Raw genomic sequence first — 21,650 nt, forward strand, 5'->3', positions numbered from 1 at the left:
AGAGAACAGAGGACATTATGACCTTTCCATTGCTTAGCTAAGAGGCGTAGTGGACAGTGGGCTCAGACTCCAGGCCTCAGTGTCTGTGGAGGTTTGTTGCACTCTTGCGTTTAATGCCACTGAGGAATAGGAACACCACACTCACACACAGACGCACGCACAAACTCACATACACACACACTTCTGACCTCTGAAGATGACGGGCTGGAGTCTGCAGGTGTGCAGCAGTTGATCAGGCACCGTGACAGACGGCCCGGGGGGAGAGTGGGGGTTGGAGGACCCCTGGGACACACTCTCTGGGGGGGTATGGTCTGTGGATAAAGAGAAAACACACACACACACACACAAAACAGTGGTAACTAACTATACCCAAAGTAAAGAGCAGCCTTGTATGCTATTTCGCTTCTGACATCTGAAAATGCATGCCCTCTCGCTCTCGCTCTCTCTCTCTCTCTGAGAGCCTACCTGGTTTGGCACCATTGGTGAGCGATGAGGAAGAGGAAGATGGGGGGGTCTTCACAGCAGAAGACTCAGGGGACCAGCCTTTGTGTCTCTTTTTAGGTGGTCCCGCATTGAATGTACCTGACAGGACAAGGAACACACTGTCATGTGTTGTATGTCTCAGGGGTGGGGGGATGCTTCTGGATGGGCATGCAACTTAAAACAATATATACAGAATATACGGAATCATTTCTTCTTGAGGGACAATTAACATTCATTCATTCATTCATTCATTCATTCATTCATTCATTCATTCATTCATTCATAAGGCCCCTTAAATACAGTGCATTCTAGTTAATTTGTTTGTTTCTACATTAATTCAATAATTCATGCCAGCCAGCCAGCAAGTCAGCCAGTCAACCAGCTAACTAACCAGCCAGCCAGCCAGCTAACCAACCAGCCATTCAGTCAGCCAGCAAGCCAGCCAGTCAACCAGCCAGCCAGCTAACTAACCAGCCAGCAAGCCAGCCAGTCAACCAGCCAGCCAGCTAACTAACCAGCCAGCAAGCCAGCCAGTCAACCAGCCAGCCAGCTAACTAACCAGCCAGCCAGCCAGTTAACCAGCCAGCCAGCAGGCGGTATAACCGTAGCTCACTATTTATGATAAAGATAGCACAGTGTTTGTCACATGAATCAGCTCCTTCCTCTTCCCCCTCTACACGTGCTGTCTTCCCTCTCCTCTCTGCCTGCTCTCTTCTCATGCAGCAACAGAGACAAAGGCAAAAGGGTCCACGTGTTGAAACGCCCCTATCAAAACCCAGACTGGCAGGAAGGAGGCCTTCCACTTTACAACTAAACCCACTGACAATGAGACAGACAGGAAGAGATGGAGAGAGGGAAAGAGAAAGTTTTTTTTTACAGTGCTACTTTTATTGAGATAACAGTCTGAGGGAGACAGAGGGAGGGAGAGAAAGGAGAGAAAGGAGAGAGGGAGAGTGTTGCTGAATGAAAGGGGGTCGTAACAATGGGGGCCCACACACACAATACAGCCGGCTCCTACTGGGCACTTTGGACTGTTAAAACACAGGAGCTCTCTCTTTCAGGGGGAGGTGTGAAGATGAGGGGGGGGCTACAATGACATCACACATTTAAAGCCATGCCTCCTACCCCATAGAGATGCTATAATGCATATGTCATTCTATGTCATACCCCTTTATAATAAACAAACAAACAAACACACACACAAACACGCGCAAACACACACGAATAGAAACACATGCAAACACACACACACACACACACACACACACACACACACACACACACACACACACACACACACACAAGTTACCTATAACTGTGGGTCTCCCTGGTCCATTGGACAGTACGGCCGTATGGGGCAAAGGATTCTGGGATAGGGGTGTGTGGCTCCCATTGGTCAGGGGAGGGCGGAGGTCGGCCAGGTGAGGATGGCCAATGGGAACTACAGGGGCGCCGGCTGGAGAGATGGAAAACAACATCAGCAAACAAGGTCATCTAGTGTGGGGTCATGTCTGTGAGTGTTCTGTCTGTGAGTGTACTGTCTGTGAGTGTTCTGTCTGTGAGTGTTCTGTCTGTGAGTGTTCTGTCTGTGAGTGTACTGTCTGTGAGTGTACTGTCTGTGAGTGTTCTGTCTGTGAGTGTTCTGTCTGTGAGTGTTCTGTCTGTGAGTGTTCTGTCTGTGAGTGTTCTGTCTGTGAGTGTTCTGTCTGTGAGTGTTCTGTCTGTGAGTGTTCTGTCTGTGAGTGTACTGTCTGTGAGTGTTCTGTCTGTGAGTGTTCTGTCTGTGAGTGTTCTGTCTGTGAGTGTTCTGTCTGTGAGTGTACTGTCTGTGAGTGTTCTGTCTGTGAGTGTTCTGTCTGTGAGTGTTCTGTCTGTGAGTGTTCTGTCTGTGAGTGTACTGTCTGTGAGTGTTCTGTCTGTGAGTGTACTGTCTGTGAGTGTTCTGTCTGTGAGTGTACTGTCTGTGAGTTTTCTGTCTGTGAGTGTACTGTCTGTGAGTGTTCTGTCTGTGAGTGTACTGTCTGTGAGTGTTCTGTCTGTGAGTGTACTGTCTGTGAGTTTTCTGTCTGTGAGTGTACTGTCTGTGAGTGTACTGGGTGTGAGTGTACTGTCTGTGAGTGTTCTGTCTGTGAGTGTACTGTATGTGAGTGTACTGGGTGTGAGTGTACGGGGTGTGAGTATACTGGGTGTGAGTGTACTGGGTGTGAGTATACTGTCTGTGAGTGTACTGGGTGTGAGTGTACTGGGTCTGAGTGTACTGGGTGTGAGTGTACTGTCTGTGAGTGTACTGTCTGTGAGTGTACTGGGTGTGAGTGTACTGGGTGTGAGTATACTGTCTGTGAGTGTACTGGGTGTGAGTATACTGTCTGTGAGTGTACTGTCTGTGAGTGTACTGTCTGTGAGCGTACTGGGTGCGAGCGTGCTGGGTGTGAGCGTGCTGGGTGTGAGCGTGCTGGGTGTGAGCGTGCTGGGTGTGAGCGTACTGTCTGTGAGTGTACTGGGTGTGAGTGTACTGGGTGTGAGTGTACTGGGTGTGAGTGTACTGTCTGTGAGTGTACTGTCTGTGAGTGTACTGGGTGTGAGTGTACTGGGTGTGAGTGTACTGGGTGTGAGTGTACGGGGTGTGAGTATACTGTCTGTGAGTGTACTGGGTGTGAGCGTACTGGGTGTGAGCGTGCTGGGTGTGAGCGTGCTGGGTGTGAGCGTGCTGGGTGTGAGCGTACTGGGTGTGAGCGTACTGTCTGTGAGAGTACTGTCTGTGAGAGTACTGGGTGTGAGTGTACTGGGTGTGAGTGTACTGGGTGTGAGTGTACTGTCTGTGAGTGTACTGTCTGTGAGTGTACGGGGTGTGAGTGTACTGGGTGTGAGTGTACTGGGTGTGAGTGTACTGGGTGTGAGTGTACTGGGTGTGAGTGTACTGTCTGTGAGTATACTGGGTGTGAGTATACTGGGTGTGAGTATACTGGGTGGGAGTGTACTGGGTGGGAGTGTACTGGCTGGGAGTGTACTGTCTGTGAGTGTACTGGGTGTGAGTGTACTGGGTGTGAGTGTACTGTCTGTGAGTGTACTGTCTGTGAGTGTACTGTCTGTGAGTGTACTGTCTGTGAGTGTACTGGGTGTGAGTGTACTGGGTGTGAGTGTACTGGGTGTGAGCGTGCTGGGTGTGAGCGTGCTGGGTGTGAGCGTGCTGGGTGTGAGCGTGCTGGGTGTGAGCGTACTGGGTGTGAGTGTACTGTCTGTGAACGTACTGGGTGTGAGCGTACTGGGTGTGAGCGTACTGGGTGTGAGCGTACTGGGTGTGAGCGTGCTGGGTGTGAGCGTGCTGGGTGTGAGCGTACTGGGTGTGAGCGTACTGGGTGTGAGCGTACTGTCTGTGAGCGTACTGTCTGTGAGCGTACTGTCTGTGAGCGTACTGTCTGTGAGCGTGCTGGGTGTGAGCGTGCTGGGTGTGAGCGTACTGGGTGTGAGCGTGCTGGGTGTGAGCGTGCGTGCACCAGTGGAGCTGCCGGGTGGGTGTCCAGGGTGAGCGGTGACTGCTGGATTGAGGAGGTGCTCGTCTGAGATCACATGACCGTCAGAGGCGTTGGGCGCTGTCTGTCTCCCTCTAGTCTCTGAAAAGACAACGCACAAAGTCAGATTAGCATTTGGCCACACACACACACACACACACACACACACACACACACACACACACACACACACACACACACACACACACACACACACACACACACACACACACACACACACACACACACACACAGGCATACAGAAACCCACACAGTCAATGCTCCTGTACTTACACAGTGTGTGTGTGTGTGTGTGTGTGTGTGTGTGTGTACTAATTTGAGAGAACGGATGGATATTTTTCCGTAAAAGCATTAGAGTCACTCAAGTGACAATCTACATTTGAATGTAAACTCTACTCTAGTTACTGACGGTGTGAAAGTCATCCCAAACCTTCTTCCTACTCTGTGTGGATTAGACTTGATTTACTGTCTCTCCGCCTCATATACTGTATACCACAGGTATTATCAGTTACACAGTAACAGTCTAGCCACAGGCTTCGACCCTTCTTCACCCTGACCCCAGTCCTGACCTCTCACCCCAGGCCTCGGTCCTCCACACCTGGACAGACAGGTGTGGAGGACAACTTTGACCCCAGGCGAGCCCCCTGTCCACAGAACGACAGCAGAGATACATAGAAGGTAGGACTGACCCACTGGCCTCTCCCCCCCCTCTACCTCGCTCTCTTTCTCAATTCAATATACTTTATTGACATGGAACGTTACAACACTTGCACGGTCATGGAAAGATCACACATGAAAATATCCCCCAATCCCCTCTACTCCCCCTGCTTGTGTTACCGAGGCCCTTCCAGCAGATAGCAGCCCCTCTGACCAGCTGACCCTGGCTGTCCTTGTACAGGTGGTACTTTAAGTGCTTCTGTTTCTTGGGCTGGGTGCTCAGCTTCAGGTTGATGTGGTAGGAGAACTCAGTGAAGTAGCGAAAGCCCTTTTCTCCACAGCCCATACAGTTCCCAGAGAACCCTGAGGACGACCACACAAACACTGGGTCAGTGTGTGTGTGTGTGTGTGTGTGTGTGTGTGTGTGTGTGTGTGTGTGTGTGTGTGTGTGTGTGTGTGTGTGTGTGTGTGTGTGTTTGGGAGACTCAGTGAAACAATAATAAACCCTTTCTCCCATAGTGAGAGAAAGAGTGTGTGAGCGATGATGTTTCCATGGTTACAGGTCAGCAGGGTTCTGAGATGGTGTGTTGTGCTTGTGTGTGTCTAGCAGAGCCCAGGTTGAGGGACTAATAATCTGTGCAATCAGTATACCCTGACTGTTCTCCATAGCCTCTCTGTTATTCTCTCTCTCTCTCTCTCTCGTCTCTCTCTCTGTGTCATTCTCTCTCTGTGTCATTCTCTCTCTGTGTCATTCTCTCTCTGTGTCATTCTCTCTCTGTGTCATTCTCTCTCTGTGTCATTCTCTCTCTGTGTCATTCTCTCTCTCTCTCTCGGTCATTCTCTCTCTGTGTCATTCTCTCTGTGTCATTCTCTCTGTGTGTCATTCTCTCTGTGTGTCATTCTCTCTCTGTGTCATTCTCTCTCTCTCTCTCGGTCATTCTCTCTGTGTCATTCTCTCTCTCTCTCTGTCATTCTCTCTCTCTCTCGGTCATTCTCTCTCGGTCATTCTCTCTCTCTCTCGGTCATTCTCTCTCTCTCTCTGTCATTCTCTCTCTCTGTGTCATTCTCTCTCTCTCTGTGTCATTCTCTCTCTCTGTGTCATTCTCTCTCTCTCTCTGTGTCATTCTCTCTCTCTCTCTGTGTCATTCTCTCTCTCTCTCTCTGTGTCATTCTCTCTCTCTCTCTCTGTCATTCTCTCTCTCTCTCTCTCTCTGTCATTCTCTCTCTCTCTCTGTCATCTCTCTCTCTGTGTCATTCTCGCTCTCTCTGTCATTCTCTCTCTCTCTGTCTCTCTCTCTCTGTCATTCTCGCTCTCTCTGTCATTCTCGCTCTCTCTCTCTGTCATTCTCGCTCTCTGTGTCATCCTCGCTCTCTGTGTCTCTCTCTCTCTGTCATTCTCTCTCTCTCTGTCATTCTCGCTCTCTGTGTCATTCTCGCTCTCTGTGTCATTCTCGTCTCTCTGTGTCATTCTCGTTCTCTGTGTCATTCTCGCTCTCTGTCATGTCTGTGTGTGTCTGTGTATCTGTGTGTCTGTCTGTGTGTGTCTGTGTGTCTGTGGGTATCTGTGTGTCTGTGTATCTGTGTGTGTATCTGTGTATCTGTGTGTCTGTGTGTCTGTGTATCTGTGTGTCTGTGTATCTGTGTGTCTGTGTATCTGTGTGTCTGTGTGTGTATCTGTATGTGAATCTCACCCAGCAGTGCGTTACGTCCTCGTTCGTCGGGAAGGAACCTGCGGTCAACAGAACACACCAGCAGTGTGTCTGGTGCACTGGGGGACTTGGCCCCTACCAGCAGGAACCCTGGGGCCACGTTTAGAGGCTCTGACGCCAGGGAGGACAGACGCAGGTCCCTACCGGCCTGGCAGAACCCTGAGACAGACACACACACACACACACACACACACACACACACACACACACACACACACACACACACACACACACAGTTACCCTAACCAAACAGACAGAGATCTCTTGACACCAGACAGAAGCCTAAGACAGGAGACATTGTATACAGTGAGGGGGGCAGCCCAAAGGGAACTGTGTGTGTGTGTTCATACCGTCCGTGGTGCAGCATCCTTCTGGCGGGGGCTTCATCTGGTATGGAATGAGGGGGCTGTTGGACTCTGAGCCATCTTCCTCCTCCTCATTCTCCACCCGGCCTGCTGACATACATTCTCATTACGGAGTGTCACAACACACACACACAAACACACACGCACTCAAACACACACGCACTCAAACACACACGCACTCAAACACACACGCACTCAAACACACACACACACACACACCACTGTGCAGGGGTGGCTGCTCTGCCTCCAGGTAGAGCTGTGAGAAGACAGGCCGTGGCACCACAGTGTTGGAGCGGAGAGAAGCCTCGATGGAGTTATGAAGGACCTCCTCAAAACGCGTGGTCCTCAACTGGCCGGCATACGAGTTCCCCATCGCACACCTACACACACAGGAACGCAAACACACACGCAACAAGTTCAACAAGACCGTGTACATTACCTCTAACAGTTTACCATAACCCGCCTACACACACACACACACACACACACACACACACACACACACACACACAACATGACCGCACCCATCCAGAGTCATATCTCTTTCTCTTCCTCTCGTTTTCTCTCGATAATATATATGGCTCTGTTGTCACTTCCTCTGTCACACAACCAGGACCACCTTGTGGCACTACAGGCACTGTCGGAGCTAGGAACACAAGCATTTCGCTACACCCACAATAACATCTGGGAAACATGGGTATGTGACCAATAAAAAAAAAATGTTTTGACTTGATGCTTAACCCAAAACATTCCTTAGACAAGGTGAACAGTAGCGCTCTAAAAACTGTAGGTGGCAGTCTGCCCTCCCCCGACTGTTTTCAGCCATTAGCGTCGCTCACGTAAACTACAATCCCGACCCGGTGTTTAAATGTTTCAAAACGGCACGGCTTCCGAAAAACGTATCTTTCATCCGCGAGAAATAATCCTTCAAATAAAAAAAACCATTTACAGTAAGTGTGTGGTCGTTCCGTCGGTTTTCCGTAAAACAAGCGCTAACAAAACTCCCCCTGTACAGAAGACGCCTTGGTCCAATGACTCTTGTGTGTCATGTACTGAGAGTCATGGTCAAGGGCTAAGTGAACAGGTGACACCAGTAACTGAAACCCATGTCAGTCAACATCCTTTTTCAGGTCAGTAGAGTAATTTGAGCAACACACAAAAAAAGCAGAGCCGCAGGCAAAATTTCCCCCAGAACCCAGAAAGGATTGGATTTGAAAATAAATGCAATTTTCTTCATATGATTTTCTTCATTAGATATGTTGACAATGTTGTGAATTAAAAATTGACTTGCGTCACAGTTTGGTTTGGCATCAATGAGAAGAGGTCAGGTTAAAAGGTAACTTCAGGACGGCGCTGTGTCCCCTTGCCTGGGGCAGTTGACCTCAGAAAGCGACAGCTGATTGGTTGCCTCAGTAAAACACAGGAAGAAACAAACTACTCAGACTTGTCGGGAGATTCTCAAATTGGACAAAAGTCCATCCTCTCTTCGACTCCTCCATCTTCCTCTCCTCCAAACCGATAATTGGCAGAGTGATCGAGGAGAGTGTTAATTCGTTAGTAGGCGATCAAAGGAATCTGCTCCCCTCCTCGATGACCTACTTTGTTAGAGTATCCTCATGCACACATTTAAAAACAATACGCTACTTATCCATTTAGCTATAAAATAATGTATTGCACAGCTAGCTACATTTGATTTGATCACTTTACACATTTATTTTGGGATTCACACTTGATGACGCGAGTGGAGGAGTGTCTCATTTCATACAAGTGCATCGCTCCCTGATTACCTTTGAACTTTTTGTCAAAAAGAGGCAAAGAGAGGACAGAGGAGAACAAAACGCCCTGAGATTTTCCCATAGTTCGCCTATCAGTGAATATGATTACGTAACACAAACGAGAATGAGGGGGGAGGGAGACAGAGAGAGAAAGAGAGAGGTGGGGAGAGCGAAAATAGGGGGGGGAAGCAAGAAAAAATAGCACGATACAGAAAGAAAAGATGAAGTAGTGTATCTTGTTGTGAACAGCAGACATTCGCTAATTAGCCTGTTCTTTACACTGACTCTGGCACACACACACACACACAGCAGCGATGGCAGACACTGGCGCAGAGGCTGTCTAATCTCCACCTGCATAAAAACAATCAGCTGCACAGTCACAGAGTCAGGTCGCCCTGACCTATACAGCCTGCTCAGCTCAGCTCGCACCCACCACACACAATCACGCACACACACACATTGGTGGCTCAGCTCAGCAGCATGGGTAAACAAAGCACTCATGAGTGAGTCACACAGCACAGCCAGCACTCATTATTCATTATTACAGACTACAATGCAGTACATTCTACACTAAAGTGCATTCAGAAAGTATTCAGACCCCTTGACTTTTTTCACATTTTGTTACGTTACATCCTTATTCTAAAATTGATTCAATTGTTTTTATTCCTCATCGATCCACACACAATACCCCATAATGACGATGCAAAAACAGCTTTTAGAATTTTTTGCAAATGTATAAAACAAAAAAAACGAAATATCACATTTACATAAGTATTCAGACCCTTTACTCAGTACTTTGTTGATGCACCTTTGGCAGCAATAAAGCCTGGAGTCTTCTTGGGTATGACGCTACAAGCTTGGCACACTGTCAGGTTGGATGGGGAGTGTCACTGCATAGCTATTTTCAGGTCTCTCCAGAGATGTTTGATAGGGTTCAAGTCCGGGCTCTGGCTGGGCCACTCAAGGACATTCAGAGACTTGTCCCGAAGCCACTCCTACGTTGTCTTGGCTGTTGGATGGTGAACCTTCGCCCCAGTCTGAGGTCCTGAGCGCTCTGGAGCAGGTTTTCATCAATGATCTCTCTGTACTTTGCTCCGTTCATATTTCCCTCATCCGGACTAGTCTCCCAATCACTGCCGCTGAAAAACATCCCCACAGCATGATGCTGCCACCCCCATGCTTCACCGTAGGAATAGTGCCAGGTTTGCTCCAGACATGACGCTTGGCATTCAGGCCAAAGAGTTCAATCTTGGTTTCATCAGACCAGAGAATCTTGTTTCTCATGGTCTGAGAATCCTTTAGGTGCCTCGACACAATCCTGTCTCGGAGCTCTATGGACAATTCCTTCAACCCTTTTGCCCTGACATGCACTGTCAACTGTGGGATCTTAAATAGACAGGTGTGTGCCTTTCCAAATCATGTCAAATCAATTGAATTTACCACAGGTGGACTCCAATCAAGTTGTAGAAACATCTAAAGGATGATCAATAGAAACAGGATGCACCTGAGCTCAACTTCGAGTCTCACAGCAAAGGGTCTGAATACCTATGTAAATAAGGTATTTCTGTTTTTAATTTGCAATAATTTCTAACAACCTGTTTTTACTGTCATTATGGGGTATTGTGATGTCATTATGGGGTATTGTGATGTCATTATGGGGTATTGTGATGTCATTATGGAGTATTGTGATGTCATTATGGAGTATTGTGATGTCATTATGGGGTATTGTGATGTCATTATGGGGTATTGTGTGCAGATTGCTGTGGATTTTTTAAAATTTAATCCATTTTAGAATAAGGCTGTAACAAAACAACATTTTCCGAAGGCACTGTATACACACAATGCCTATACAATATACGCTCACTATTACAGAGTAGCACATAAACCTTCACTAACTGACATACTCCTGATGAAGGCACAAGACAAAGCGTAGGCCGTAGGGTACTATCTCTGAAGGCCAATACCTTTTACATTTTAGTCATTCAGCAGACGCTCTTATCCAGTGCGACTCACAGTTTGTGCATTCATCTTAAGATAGCTAGGTGGGACAACTACACATCACAGTCATTGTAAGTACTTTTTTCCCCAATAAAGAAGTAAGTTATAAGAAAAGTCAGTGCTAGTAGGAAGAAACAAAAGCAGATTTTTCCAACACAAATTTCATGAGGTCTTATTTAAGTTACTCTTTGAAGAGGTAGGGTTTCAGATGTTTTTGGGAAGATGGGCTCTGCTTTCCTGACGTTATGGGGAAGCTTGTTCCACAATTGGGGTGCCAGGATAGAGAAGGGTTTTGTCTGGGCTGAGCAGGAGCTGACCCCCGTAGGGGTGGGAGGACTCCCTGCCTGGGGCAGTTGACCTCAGAAAGTGACAGCTGATTGGTTTCTTTAGTAAAACACAGGAAGACCGTTTGGGAGATTTTCAATTGGGCAAAAGTCCATCCTCTCCTCGACTCCTCCGTGACCCGGAAACCAATAAGTGTCAGAGTGATCGAGGAGAGTGTCAATTCGTTAGTAGTCAAACGAAGGAGTCTGCTCCCCTCCTCGATTACCTCACGCGGAAGTGTTTTCAAATCTCCCACACCCCCCTTTGAATCAGCTGTTCTTTTCTCAAAGGAGAAAAGCATGCACACATTTAAAAACAATACGCTACTTATCCATTTAGATATAAAATAATGTATTGCACAGCTAGCTAAATTTCATTTGATCACTTTACACATTTATTTTGGGATTCACACTTGATGACGCGAGTGGAGGAGAGTCTCATTTCATACAAGTGCTTTTTGTTTTCACGTTTCCTCTCACCTCCACTTCTCGATTACCTTTGACCTTCTTTTCAAAAAGAGGCGAAGAGAAGACGGAGGATAGAGGGGAGCAAAACTTATTGAGATTCCTCCACAGTTCCCCTATCAGTGAATATGATTAGGTAACACAAACAAGAGAGGGGTGTGGAGGGAGAAAGAGAGATTTTTATTAGATTTTAGATTGATTAGGATCCCCATTAGCCAATGCCAGCAGAGACAGCTTGTTTTATTGGGGTCCGACACATAACGAAAAAGACATTACAGACAAAATACTTTACAGTTTACATACATTTAAAAACATTAACAGGTAGTGTGTGTGTGTGTGTGCGTGCGCGCGTCTATCAGTTCCACATACATGTCAGTACATACACACAACAAATAGGTCAGGGGTTGGAGAGTTGTTGTGCCATGAGGTGTTGCTTTGTTTTTTGAAACCAAGTTTGCTGTTTCCTCATGGCTCTGAATAATACTATACTCTGTATAATACTATACTATGTATAATACTGTATGTTTTCTTGAATTTGTTCTGGACCTGGGGACTGTGAAAAGACCCCTGGTGGCATGTCTGGTGGGGTAAGTGTGTGTGTCAGTGCTCTGTGTACAGTAAGTTGACAGTGCAAACAATTAGGAATTTAGCCAAGAGAGACTGTCATGCATAGTATTAATATTAGCCCTCTGATTACAATGAAGAGCAAGACGTGCCACTCTGTTCTGGTCCAGTTGCAGCGGTCTAAGGCACTGCATCTCAGTGCTAGAGGCGTCACTACAGACCCTGGTTCGATTCCAGACTGTATCACAATCGGCCGTGATTGGGAGTCCCATAGGGCGGCACACAATTGGCTCAGCGTCGTCTGGGTTAGGGTTTGGCCGGGGCCGTCATTCTAAATAAGAATTTGTTCTTAACTGACTTGCCTAGTTAAATAAAGATTAAATAAAAATAAATACAACATTTACTTGGTCTTTGCAGCACTTGACCATTTGACTGGACAATAATCAAGATAAGATCAAACTAGAGCCTGCAGGACTTGCTTTCTGGAGTGTGGTATCAAAAAAGCAGAACGTCTCTTTATTACCGACAGACCTCTCCCCGTCTTTACAACCGTTCAGTATGTTTTGAACATGACAGTTTGGAATCTAAGGTAACGTCAAGTCATTTAGTCTCCTCAACTTGTTCAACAGCCACACTATTCATTACCAGAGTCAGCTGATGTCTAGAACTTAGAGAATGATTTTAACCATTCTCTTTGTTTTAGAGATGTTCAGGACCAGTTTATTACTGGCCACCCATTCCAAAACAGACTGCAACGCTTTATTAAGGGTTTAAGTGATTTCATTAGATGTGGTTGTTAATGCGTACATTGTTGAATCAACATTCATGGACACACACGCTTTGTTAAATGCTAGTGGCAGATCATTGGTAAAAATAGAAAAGAGTTGAGGGTCTAGAGAGCTGCCCTGCGGTACACCACACTTTACATGTTTGACATTAGAGAAGCTTCCATTAAAGAAAACCCTCTGAGTTCTATTAGAGCGATAGCTCTGACTCCACGATATGGCAGAGGTTGAAAAGCCATAACACATACATTTTCTCAACAACAGGTTATGGTCATAATATTAAAGGCTGCACTGAAATATAATAATACAGCTCACACAATGTTCTTATTATCAATTTCTTTCAACCAATCATCAGTCATCTGTGTCAGTGCAGTACATGTTGAGTGCCCTTCTCTATAAGCATGCTGAAAATCTGTTAATTAGTTTACAGAGAAATAGCATTGTATTTGGTCTAACACAATTTTTTCTAACAGTTTGCTAAGAGCTGGCAGCAAGTTAATAGGTCTGCTGTTAGAACCAGTAAAGGCCGCTTTACCACTCTTGGGTAGCAGAATTACTTTGGCTTCCCTCCAGGCCTGAGGACAAAGACTTTCCTCTAGGCTCAGATTAAAGATATGACAGATAGGATGGCAGCTGACTCTATAGCCACTCCTCAGTAGCTTTCCATCAAAGTTATCAATGCCAGGAGGTTTGTCATTGTCACGTTGTATAAATGATTGGAGACAGACGCAGGAATTCGTAATAGGGAGGTTTATTACTCCACCCAAAATATACAACCTGCCATGAAAAGGCACGGGGGCGAAGCCCAAAACAAACACGTATACAAAAACACAAGGACATAACCCAAACAAAAGAGCGAGGTTAAACCTCTAATAAATACACAGGACGAGACCCGCAATACACTACGACGAGACCTGTAATAACAAGTGCACAATACACGCAGCACGAAAGCCGAAACCACAAAGCACAGGTACTCACAAGACCAATGGACATGGGAACAATAACCGACAAGACAATGGTGAACAGAGGGCACATATATACAATTAATCAGGGGAATTTGAACCAGGTTTGTGTAATGAGACAGCTCGGTGACGCCTAGAAGGCCGGTGACGTAGACCTCCAGAACTGGTACACGGAATGAGCAGCAGTACTGGGGGAATCCGTGACAATCATTATTGATCGATAACAATTTTTCCCACCTCTCCCACACTAACTTTACAAAATTCAAACTCACAATGCTTTTCTTTTGCACAATCTATGCCGACTGTTCATTTTTTGGCATTTCCTGCCTAAGTTTGCCCACTTTGCCAATGAAGTAATCATTCAAATAATTGGCAACATTAAATGTTTTTGTGATGAATAAGCCATTTGATGAACGATGGAGTTGAATTTGTCTTTCTGCCTATATTCATTTAAAGTACTCCAAAGTTTTTTTCATAATTTTTTATATCATTGATCTTGGCTTCATAATGAAGTTTCTTCTTCTTTTTGTTGAGTTTAGTCACATAATTTCTCAATTTGCAGTAAGTCAGCCAGTCAGATGTGCAGCCAGACTTATTAGCCACTCCTTTGGCCCCATCTCTTTCAACCATACAGTTTTTCAATTCCTCATCAATCCATGGAGCCTTAACAGTTCTAACAGTCAGTTTCTTAACAGGTGCATGTTTATCAATAATTAGAAGAAGCAATTTCATAAATTAATCAAGTGCAGTGTCTGGATGCATCTTATTAATCACATCAGACCAACACCTATTTTTAACATCATCCACATAAGAGTCACAGCAAAATCTGATTTATGATCTCTTATACACTATTTTAGGCCCGAATTTTGGAACTTTGGCTTTCCTGGATATAGCCACTATACTGGGATCACTGCATCCAATGGGTACGCATACAGCTTTAGAACAAGGTTCAACAGTATTAGTACAAATTTCCATTTACATTTTTTTACATTTTAGTCATTTAGCAGACGCTCTTATCCAGAGCGACTTACAGTAGTGAATGCATACATTCCATACATTTTTTTCTTCCGTACTGGTCCCCTGTGGGAATCGAACCCACAACCCTGGCGTTGCAAACGCCATGCTCTACCAACTGAGCCACACGGGACTTATTTTGATCAATACATGTGAGTGATCTTTTTCCTGTAGTGTTTGTAACTACCCTGGTAGGTTGATTAATAACCTGAACCAGATTACAGACACTGGTTACAGTAAGAAGCTTCCTCTTGAGCGGACAGCTTGATGAAAACCAGTCTATATTCAGGTCCCCAAGAAAGTAAACCTCTCTGTTTACATCACATACACTATCAAGCATTTCACACATATTATTTAGATACTGACTGTTAGCACTTGGTGGCCTATAGCAACACCCTAAAAGAAAAGGCTTTAGATGTGCCAAGTGAACCTAAAACCACAACACTTCAATAACACTTGACATAAGATCTTCTCTAAGCATTACAGGGATATGGCTCTGAATATATACAGCAACACCTCCCCCATAAGCATTCCTATCCCTTCTATAGATGTTATATACTTGTATTGCTACTGTTGTATCATCAAATGGATTTATCTAAGTGAGTTTCAGAAATGGCTAATATGTTAATGTTATCTGATGTTCGAAATAAGTTTCATGAAATCAATAACTTGCTAAGGCTACATATTCATATGGGCTATTTTCAGCCCTTTCCTGGGTAGCTGATCAGAGATCGACATAATATGGAAAAAGCAAACAAAGCAAGAAACATAATATACATTCAACAGTCCATTAATCAGATGGTGTGCGTAAGTGTTTATGTGTGTGCTGCGGGGTTGAAGCTATGAACCCATAGGCTTGGTTCTCTCATCCCTTCCAGACTTTTGGGAGGGAGGGTGAACAATGAGCCTGTCATAATGGATGTAAGCAATGTCCCACCGCGCTCTGGCAGCTTTCATGGCTGGGATAAGTTCTTTCCTCCTCTGGCGCACAGCTTCGGGATATTCCATGTTGAGGAAGACGTTCCTCTCAAGTTCTTGGCTCTTTCCAGAACAGCTACCTTGTCCTTGAACCTCAGGAACATGACTACTATCGGCCTGGGCCTGTCACCTGGGCCAGTGGTGGGCTTTCAAGTCCTGTGGCCACGCTCCACCTCAATCTTCCTTTGGTCCATCTTCAGTTTCTCCAAGATCATTTCCCTCACTTTGTCCTCAGACTCCGTCTAGGTCTCAGGTGGAGATTCTGCAGTGTTGTTCCACCTTAACTGTCCCTCAAGATAATCAGATTTCTCCGTCATTGTTATCATGGATTCACATACAGAACTGATGTCCTCTCTTAATGACTTGCCATTCTCCTGTTTGAACTGTTCTTCAGGTCCTGGACCTCTCTGGTCAGGTCATCCAATTATTTTATTAGTTGACTCCACCAGTATTTGGACAACACTTGAAGCTATTTTATTGTTACTTGTAGAACAATTTTTTGGTCTGTTTAAAAGATCCTTCACCTGTGATGGAGAGACACCACTGTCCTCAACGGCACTCCCACCGGCTTTGGTCGTTGTCATGGTAGCAATGTAGGTTACGCTGTTACTCCTCGCAGTTCCAGACAGAAAACGTTGCGGGGAAGACAGAGACGTGGGGAGAGAGAAAAGCAAGAAAAATAGTGCAATACAGAAAGAGAAAATTAAGTAGTGTATCTTGTTGTGAACAGCAGACATTCGCTAACTAACCTGTTCTTTACACTGACTCTGGCACACACACACACACACACTCCCACACAAACATACACATACAGCAGTGGCGGCAGACTCTGGCGCGATGGCCGTCCAATCTCCCCCTCCATAAAACAATCAGCTATACAGTCACAGAGTCAGGTCGCGCTGACCTAAACAGCCTGCTCAGCTCAGCTCGCACCCACCACACACACACACACAAAAGTGGCTCATCTCAGCAGCGTGCGTAAACACAGCAAGGCCAGCACTCACATTCACTATTACAGTACACTACAATTCATTACATACAACACCATACACACACTAACATTGACCAGACATACTAATCCTATACAATATGCGCTCACTATTACAGAGTAGCACATAAACCTTCACTACCTGACATACTCCTGATGAAGGCACAAGACAAAACGTAGGCCGTAGGGTACTATCTCTGAAGGCCAACACTTTTTACGTTTACATTTAAGTCATTTAGCAGACGCTCTTATCCCAAGCGACTTAGTTAGTTCATTCATCTTAAGATAGCTAGGGGGGGACAACCACACATCACAGTAGTAAGTACAACTTTCCTCAAGAAAGAAGTCAGTGCCAGTAGGAAGAGACAAAGTAAGATGTTTCCCACAATTTGTTTTATTTAAGATACTCTTTGAAGAGGTGGGGTTTCAGATGTTTTTGAAAGATGGGCAGGGACTCCGCTGTCCTGACGTCACGGGGAAGCTTGTTCCATCATTGGGGTGCCAGAAAAGAGAAGGCTTTTGTCTGGGCTGAGCCGGAGCTGAGGGCCAAGGGACCAGAGGTGGCAAACGTAGCGCTCGGGTTGGGGTGTAGGGTTTGAGCATAGCCTGAAGGTAGGGAGGGGCAGTTCCTCTTGCTGCTCCGTAGGCAAGCACCAGGGTCTTGAAGCCGACGCAAGTTTTCATCGTAAGTAACATCATTTGGGTGAACTATCCTTGTAATCACCCTGTTAACACGAGGCGACAATATAGACAGAGGAGTGTGTATAATGGAGGTATTCCCATTAAGACGCATTGAGGCCTTGGTCTATAGAGGGCTGTGTGAATTGAAGCCTTGGCAAGCCGCCCAGTCGTGTGAGTGTGACTGAGTGTGAATCTGCTCTCTAAATAGTCAGGCTGTCTGACAGAGAAACACACGTCACAACACTAGGTCAATCCCACCTAATCCCCACTACTCTAAACCCCCTGATCAGTCCATATGCGGCCTACACACACAAAAAAACACACGCACTCATCTCAGCACAGTTCTTTAGCCCCTTATCCGAAAGGCGAGCCGTTTCCTTAACAGACTGGAATCCCACCCTAGCCACCAATGCTAACTGGCAATGCTACTACTGCTAAGGCTAACGCTAGCCTACCTTTCAATCTTACAGCAATGACAGTCAGGGTCCAATCCTTACTTTAGATCATCTTCAAGACTGCTGCCTAAATCAGTGTTTCTCAACTATTGTTGTGCCTGGAACTTGCAAGCTATGATATCAATACAAGGACCACTTGTATTGATATCAATGGAATGTTCCATGCAAGGGCGCATCTTTGGTTTTGGTGGGGGGGGCAATATTATTATTATATATATTTTTTATCCAGTCGAATAAACACTACAAACAGCCTACCAGACCGATCGGAGGCGTCCGCATGGTCCTAAAGCACACTGTTGCCTCGTTTTGTTATGGAGCAAGGTGTGGGGAAAGCACAAGATGAAAGACTATAACAGGGTTCCCCCAACTGGCGGCCAAGTTTTCTGAGCAAAAAATTCTAAATATATAGATATTTGGGGGAATTTTCAAACAACAGGAAAGTGATTTTAATTTTGGAAATCTGTTGCCAAGCATTACCACAGATAATAGAGAGACACGTGATCGTATACAAGGTTTGGAATTATTATGTTTTTATTCAAATATTATATCTGTTTGTATTTGTATTTATTATGGATCCCCATTAGCTGTTGCCAAAGCAACAGATACTCTTCCTGGTGTCCAGCAAAATTAAGGCAGTTTATACCATTTTAAAAACATTATAATACATTCGCAGATTTCACAACACACTGTGTGCCCTCATGCCCCTACTCCACCACTACCACATATCTACAGTACTAATTCCATGTGTATGTATAGTACGTATGTTATCGTGTGTGTGTGTGTGTGTGTGTGTGTGTATGCATGTGTCTGTGCCAATGTTTGTGTTGCTTCACAGTCCCCGCTGTCCCATAAGGTGTTTTTGATCTGTTTTTTAAATCTAATTTTACTGCTTGCGTCAGTTACTTGATGTGGAATAAGAGTTCCATGTAGTCATGGTTCTATGAGTACTGTGTGCCTCCCATAGTCTGTTCTGTACTTGGGGACTGTGAAGAGACCTCTTGTGGCATGTCTTGTGGGGTATGCATGGGGGTTTGAGCTGTGTGCCAGTGGTTTAGACAGACAACTCGGTGCATTCAATATGTCAATGCCTCTCATAAATAAAAGTAGTGATGAAGTCAATCTCTCCTCCACTTTCAGCCAGGAGAGATTGACATGCATATTATTAATATTAGCTCTCTGTGTACATCCAAGGGCCAGCCGTACTGCCCTGTTCTGAGCCAATTGCAATTTTCCTTTTTTGTGGCACCTGTCTACACGACTGAACAGTAGTCAAGGTACGACAAAACTAGGGCCTGTAGGACCTGCCTTGTTGATAGTGCTGTTAAGAAGGCAGAGCATCGCTTTATTATAGACAGACTTCTCCCCATCTTAGCTACTACTGCATCAATATGTTTTGACCATGACAGTTTACAATCTAGGATTACACCAAGTAGTTTAGTCATCTCAACTTGCTCAATTTCCATATTACTTATTACAAGATTTAGTTGAGGTTTAGGGTTTAGTGAATGTTTTGTTCCAAATACGATGCTTTTAGTTTTAGAAATATTTAGGGCTAACTTATTCCTTGCCACCCACTCTGAAACTAACTGCAGCGCCTTGTTGAGTGTTGCAGTCATTTCAGTCGCCATAGTAGCTGACGTGTATAGTGGCGAGTCATCTGCATACATAGACACTCTGGTTTGACTCAAAGTCAGTGGCATGTCGTTAGTAAAAATTGAAAAAAGCAAGGGGCCTAAACAGCTACCCTGGGGAATTCCTTATTCTAACTGGATTATATTTGAGAGGCTTCCATTAAAGAACACCCTCTGTGTTCTGTTAGACAAGTAACTCTTTATCCACATCATAACAGGGGGCGTAAAGCCATAACACGTACGTTTTTCCAGCAGCAGACTATGATCGATAATGTCAAAAGCTGCACTGAAGTATAACAAGACAGCCCCCACAATAATTTTATCATCAATTTCTCTCAGCCAATCATTAGTCATTTGTGTAAGTGCTGTGCTTGTTGAGTGTCCTTCCATATAAGCATGCTGAAATTCAATTTGTTTACTGTGAAATAGCATTGTATCTGCTAAAACACCATTTTTTCCAGAAGTTTACTCAGGGTTGGTAACAGGCAGTGTGGTCAGCTATTTGAGCCAGTAAAGGGGGCTTTACTATTCTTGGTTAGCGGAATGACTTTAGCTTCCCTCCCGGCCTGAGGGCACACGCTCTATAGTAGGCTTAAATTGAAGATGTGGCAAATAGGAGTGGCAATATCGTCTGCTATTATCCTCAATTTTCCATCCAGATTGTCAGACCCCAGTGGCTTGTCATTGTTGATAGACAACAATAATTCTTCCACACCGACTTTACGGAATTCAAAAGTACAATTCTTGTCTTTCATAATTTGATCCGATATACTTGGATGTGTAGTGTCAGTGTTTGTTGCTGGCATGTCATCCCTAAGTTTGCTTATCTTGCCAAAGAAAAAGTAATTAAATTAGTTTGCAATATCAGTGGGCTTTGTGATGATTGAGCCATCTGATTCAATGAATGAAGGAGCCGAGTTGGCTTTTTTCCCCAACATTTAATTCAAGGTGCCCCAAAGCGTTTTACTATCATTCTTTAAATACTTTCTTTGTTTCATAGTGTAGTTTCTTTTTCTTTAGTTTAGTCACATGATTTCATGTTTGGGCATCTTTCTGTCAATTTGCAGTCTACAAATAATTATTTTTAATAATTTGGCCCGTGGCTGAATCTAGTTTGTTTTAATTGTATATTTAACCTTGTATTTAACTAGGCAAGACAGTTAAGAACAAATGCATATTTACAATGACGTCCTACCCCAGCCAAACCCTCCGCTAACCTGGACGACGCTGGGCCAATTGTGCGCCGCCCTATGGGCCTCCCAATCATGGCCGGTTGTGATACAACCCGGGATCAAACCCGGGTCTGTACTGATGCCTCTAGCACTGCGATGAAGTGTCTTAAACCGCTGCACCACTTGGGAGGCCATCGCCACTTATTGATGATCCCTGGACTATACACACACAAACACACACACAGTGACACACACACACATATATATATGCATAATGCTAGTTTCTGGGCCAGTTAATACACTGATGCAGTTTATGAGGAAAGGAAGAGACGGAAGACAAAACAACGTAATGACCAGAGCAAGACAAGTCATCATCACACCTCTAAAATCACAGAATGGAGGGGTTTTAAAAGGAGAGGAAGAGAGGAGAGCAGAGGAGAGGGAGGGAAGGAGATAAAAGTAGAGATGCACTGATGGCACTTTGGGGTCTTAAGAAGCCCCACACTCCCCCATCCCTCACCCCCTGACAGGGATGTGGCACTTTCTTTCATCTCGCCCTCCTCCCCATCGCCTCCCTCTCTTCCCCTTCTTTCATTTCCCAGGGGAGAGCAGCAGCACTATTGTGTCTGTTTATGACCCCCCCCCCCCCACTCTCTGTCACACACACTTCAGTCTTGTATTTAGGAGCCTCTACACCCCCCCCACGTCAAACAGTGCTAAAAAAATATGCTTTTCCACTGATCTCAACCTCCCACCCCACATCCCAGAGTAGAGGTGCAGCCAATCAGAAGTAGCGACTCAAATACCGACGGACCTTCATAAAACCCTCTCTATGGTAGATGTGAAAATCACAGTTAGTTAAAACAGTTAAAACACTCTAAATGCTTCGCTACCATTACATTCATAAGAAAGTCAAATGTATGTTCTGTTGTTGGTCCTCTGTGCCACATAAACCATAAGGAATAAGTATTGAAAAGTATTATTATGGTAAACCCATTTCAATATCCCCCCCATGAGCATTCTAAAATGCCAACTAAGAGGCTGCTAGAAAAAGAGACATGAAGAGGAACTATGAGGCTTCTGCTTGTTTCTTGACCGCAGCCTCTGATCACAGT

At 45.1% G+C, this 21,650-nt stretch overlaps 1 protein-coding gene across 3 annotated transcripts in view; it reads right to left on the reverse strand.

The window, feature by feature from the left end:
* Window positions 1–21,650, reverse strand: part of LOC106610731 (protein GREB1) — a 52,057-nt gene that overhangs the window by 23,338 nt on the left and 7,069 nt on the right. Inside the window, exons 2-9 of one of the 3 annotated variants that reach the window (XM_045723395.1) lie at window positions 6,964–7,124; window positions 6,730–6,834; window positions 6,362–6,538; window positions 4,851–5,033; window positions 3,942–4,094; window positions 1,793–1,939; window positions 466–582; window positions 189–311 (exon numbers count right to left, since the gene is read on the reverse strand). In XM_045723395.1, the coding sequence (XP_045579351.1) occupies window positions 189–311; window positions 466–582; window positions 1,793–1,939; window positions 3,942–4,094; window positions 4,851–5,033; window positions 6,362–6,538; window positions 6,730–6,834; window positions 6,964–7,117 (1,159 nt within the window). In that variant the 5' untranslated portion in view covers window positions 7,118–7,124. The remainder of the gene's footprint in view (window positions 1–188; window positions 312–465; window positions 583–1,792; window positions 1,940–3,941; window positions 4,095–4,850; window positions 5,034–6,361; window positions 6,539–6,729; window positions 6,835–6,963; window positions 7,125–21,650) is intronic. The other 2 variants (XM_045723396.1, XM_045723397.1) reach the window with 2 other exon arrangements.

Source organism: Salmo salar, chromosome ssa09 (genome assembly GCF_905237065.1).
Source record: "Salmo salar chromosome ssa09, Ssal_v3.1, whole genome shotgun sequence".
NCBI lineage: Eukaryota > Metazoa > Chordata > Actinopteri > Salmoniformes > Salmonidae > Salmo > Salmo salar.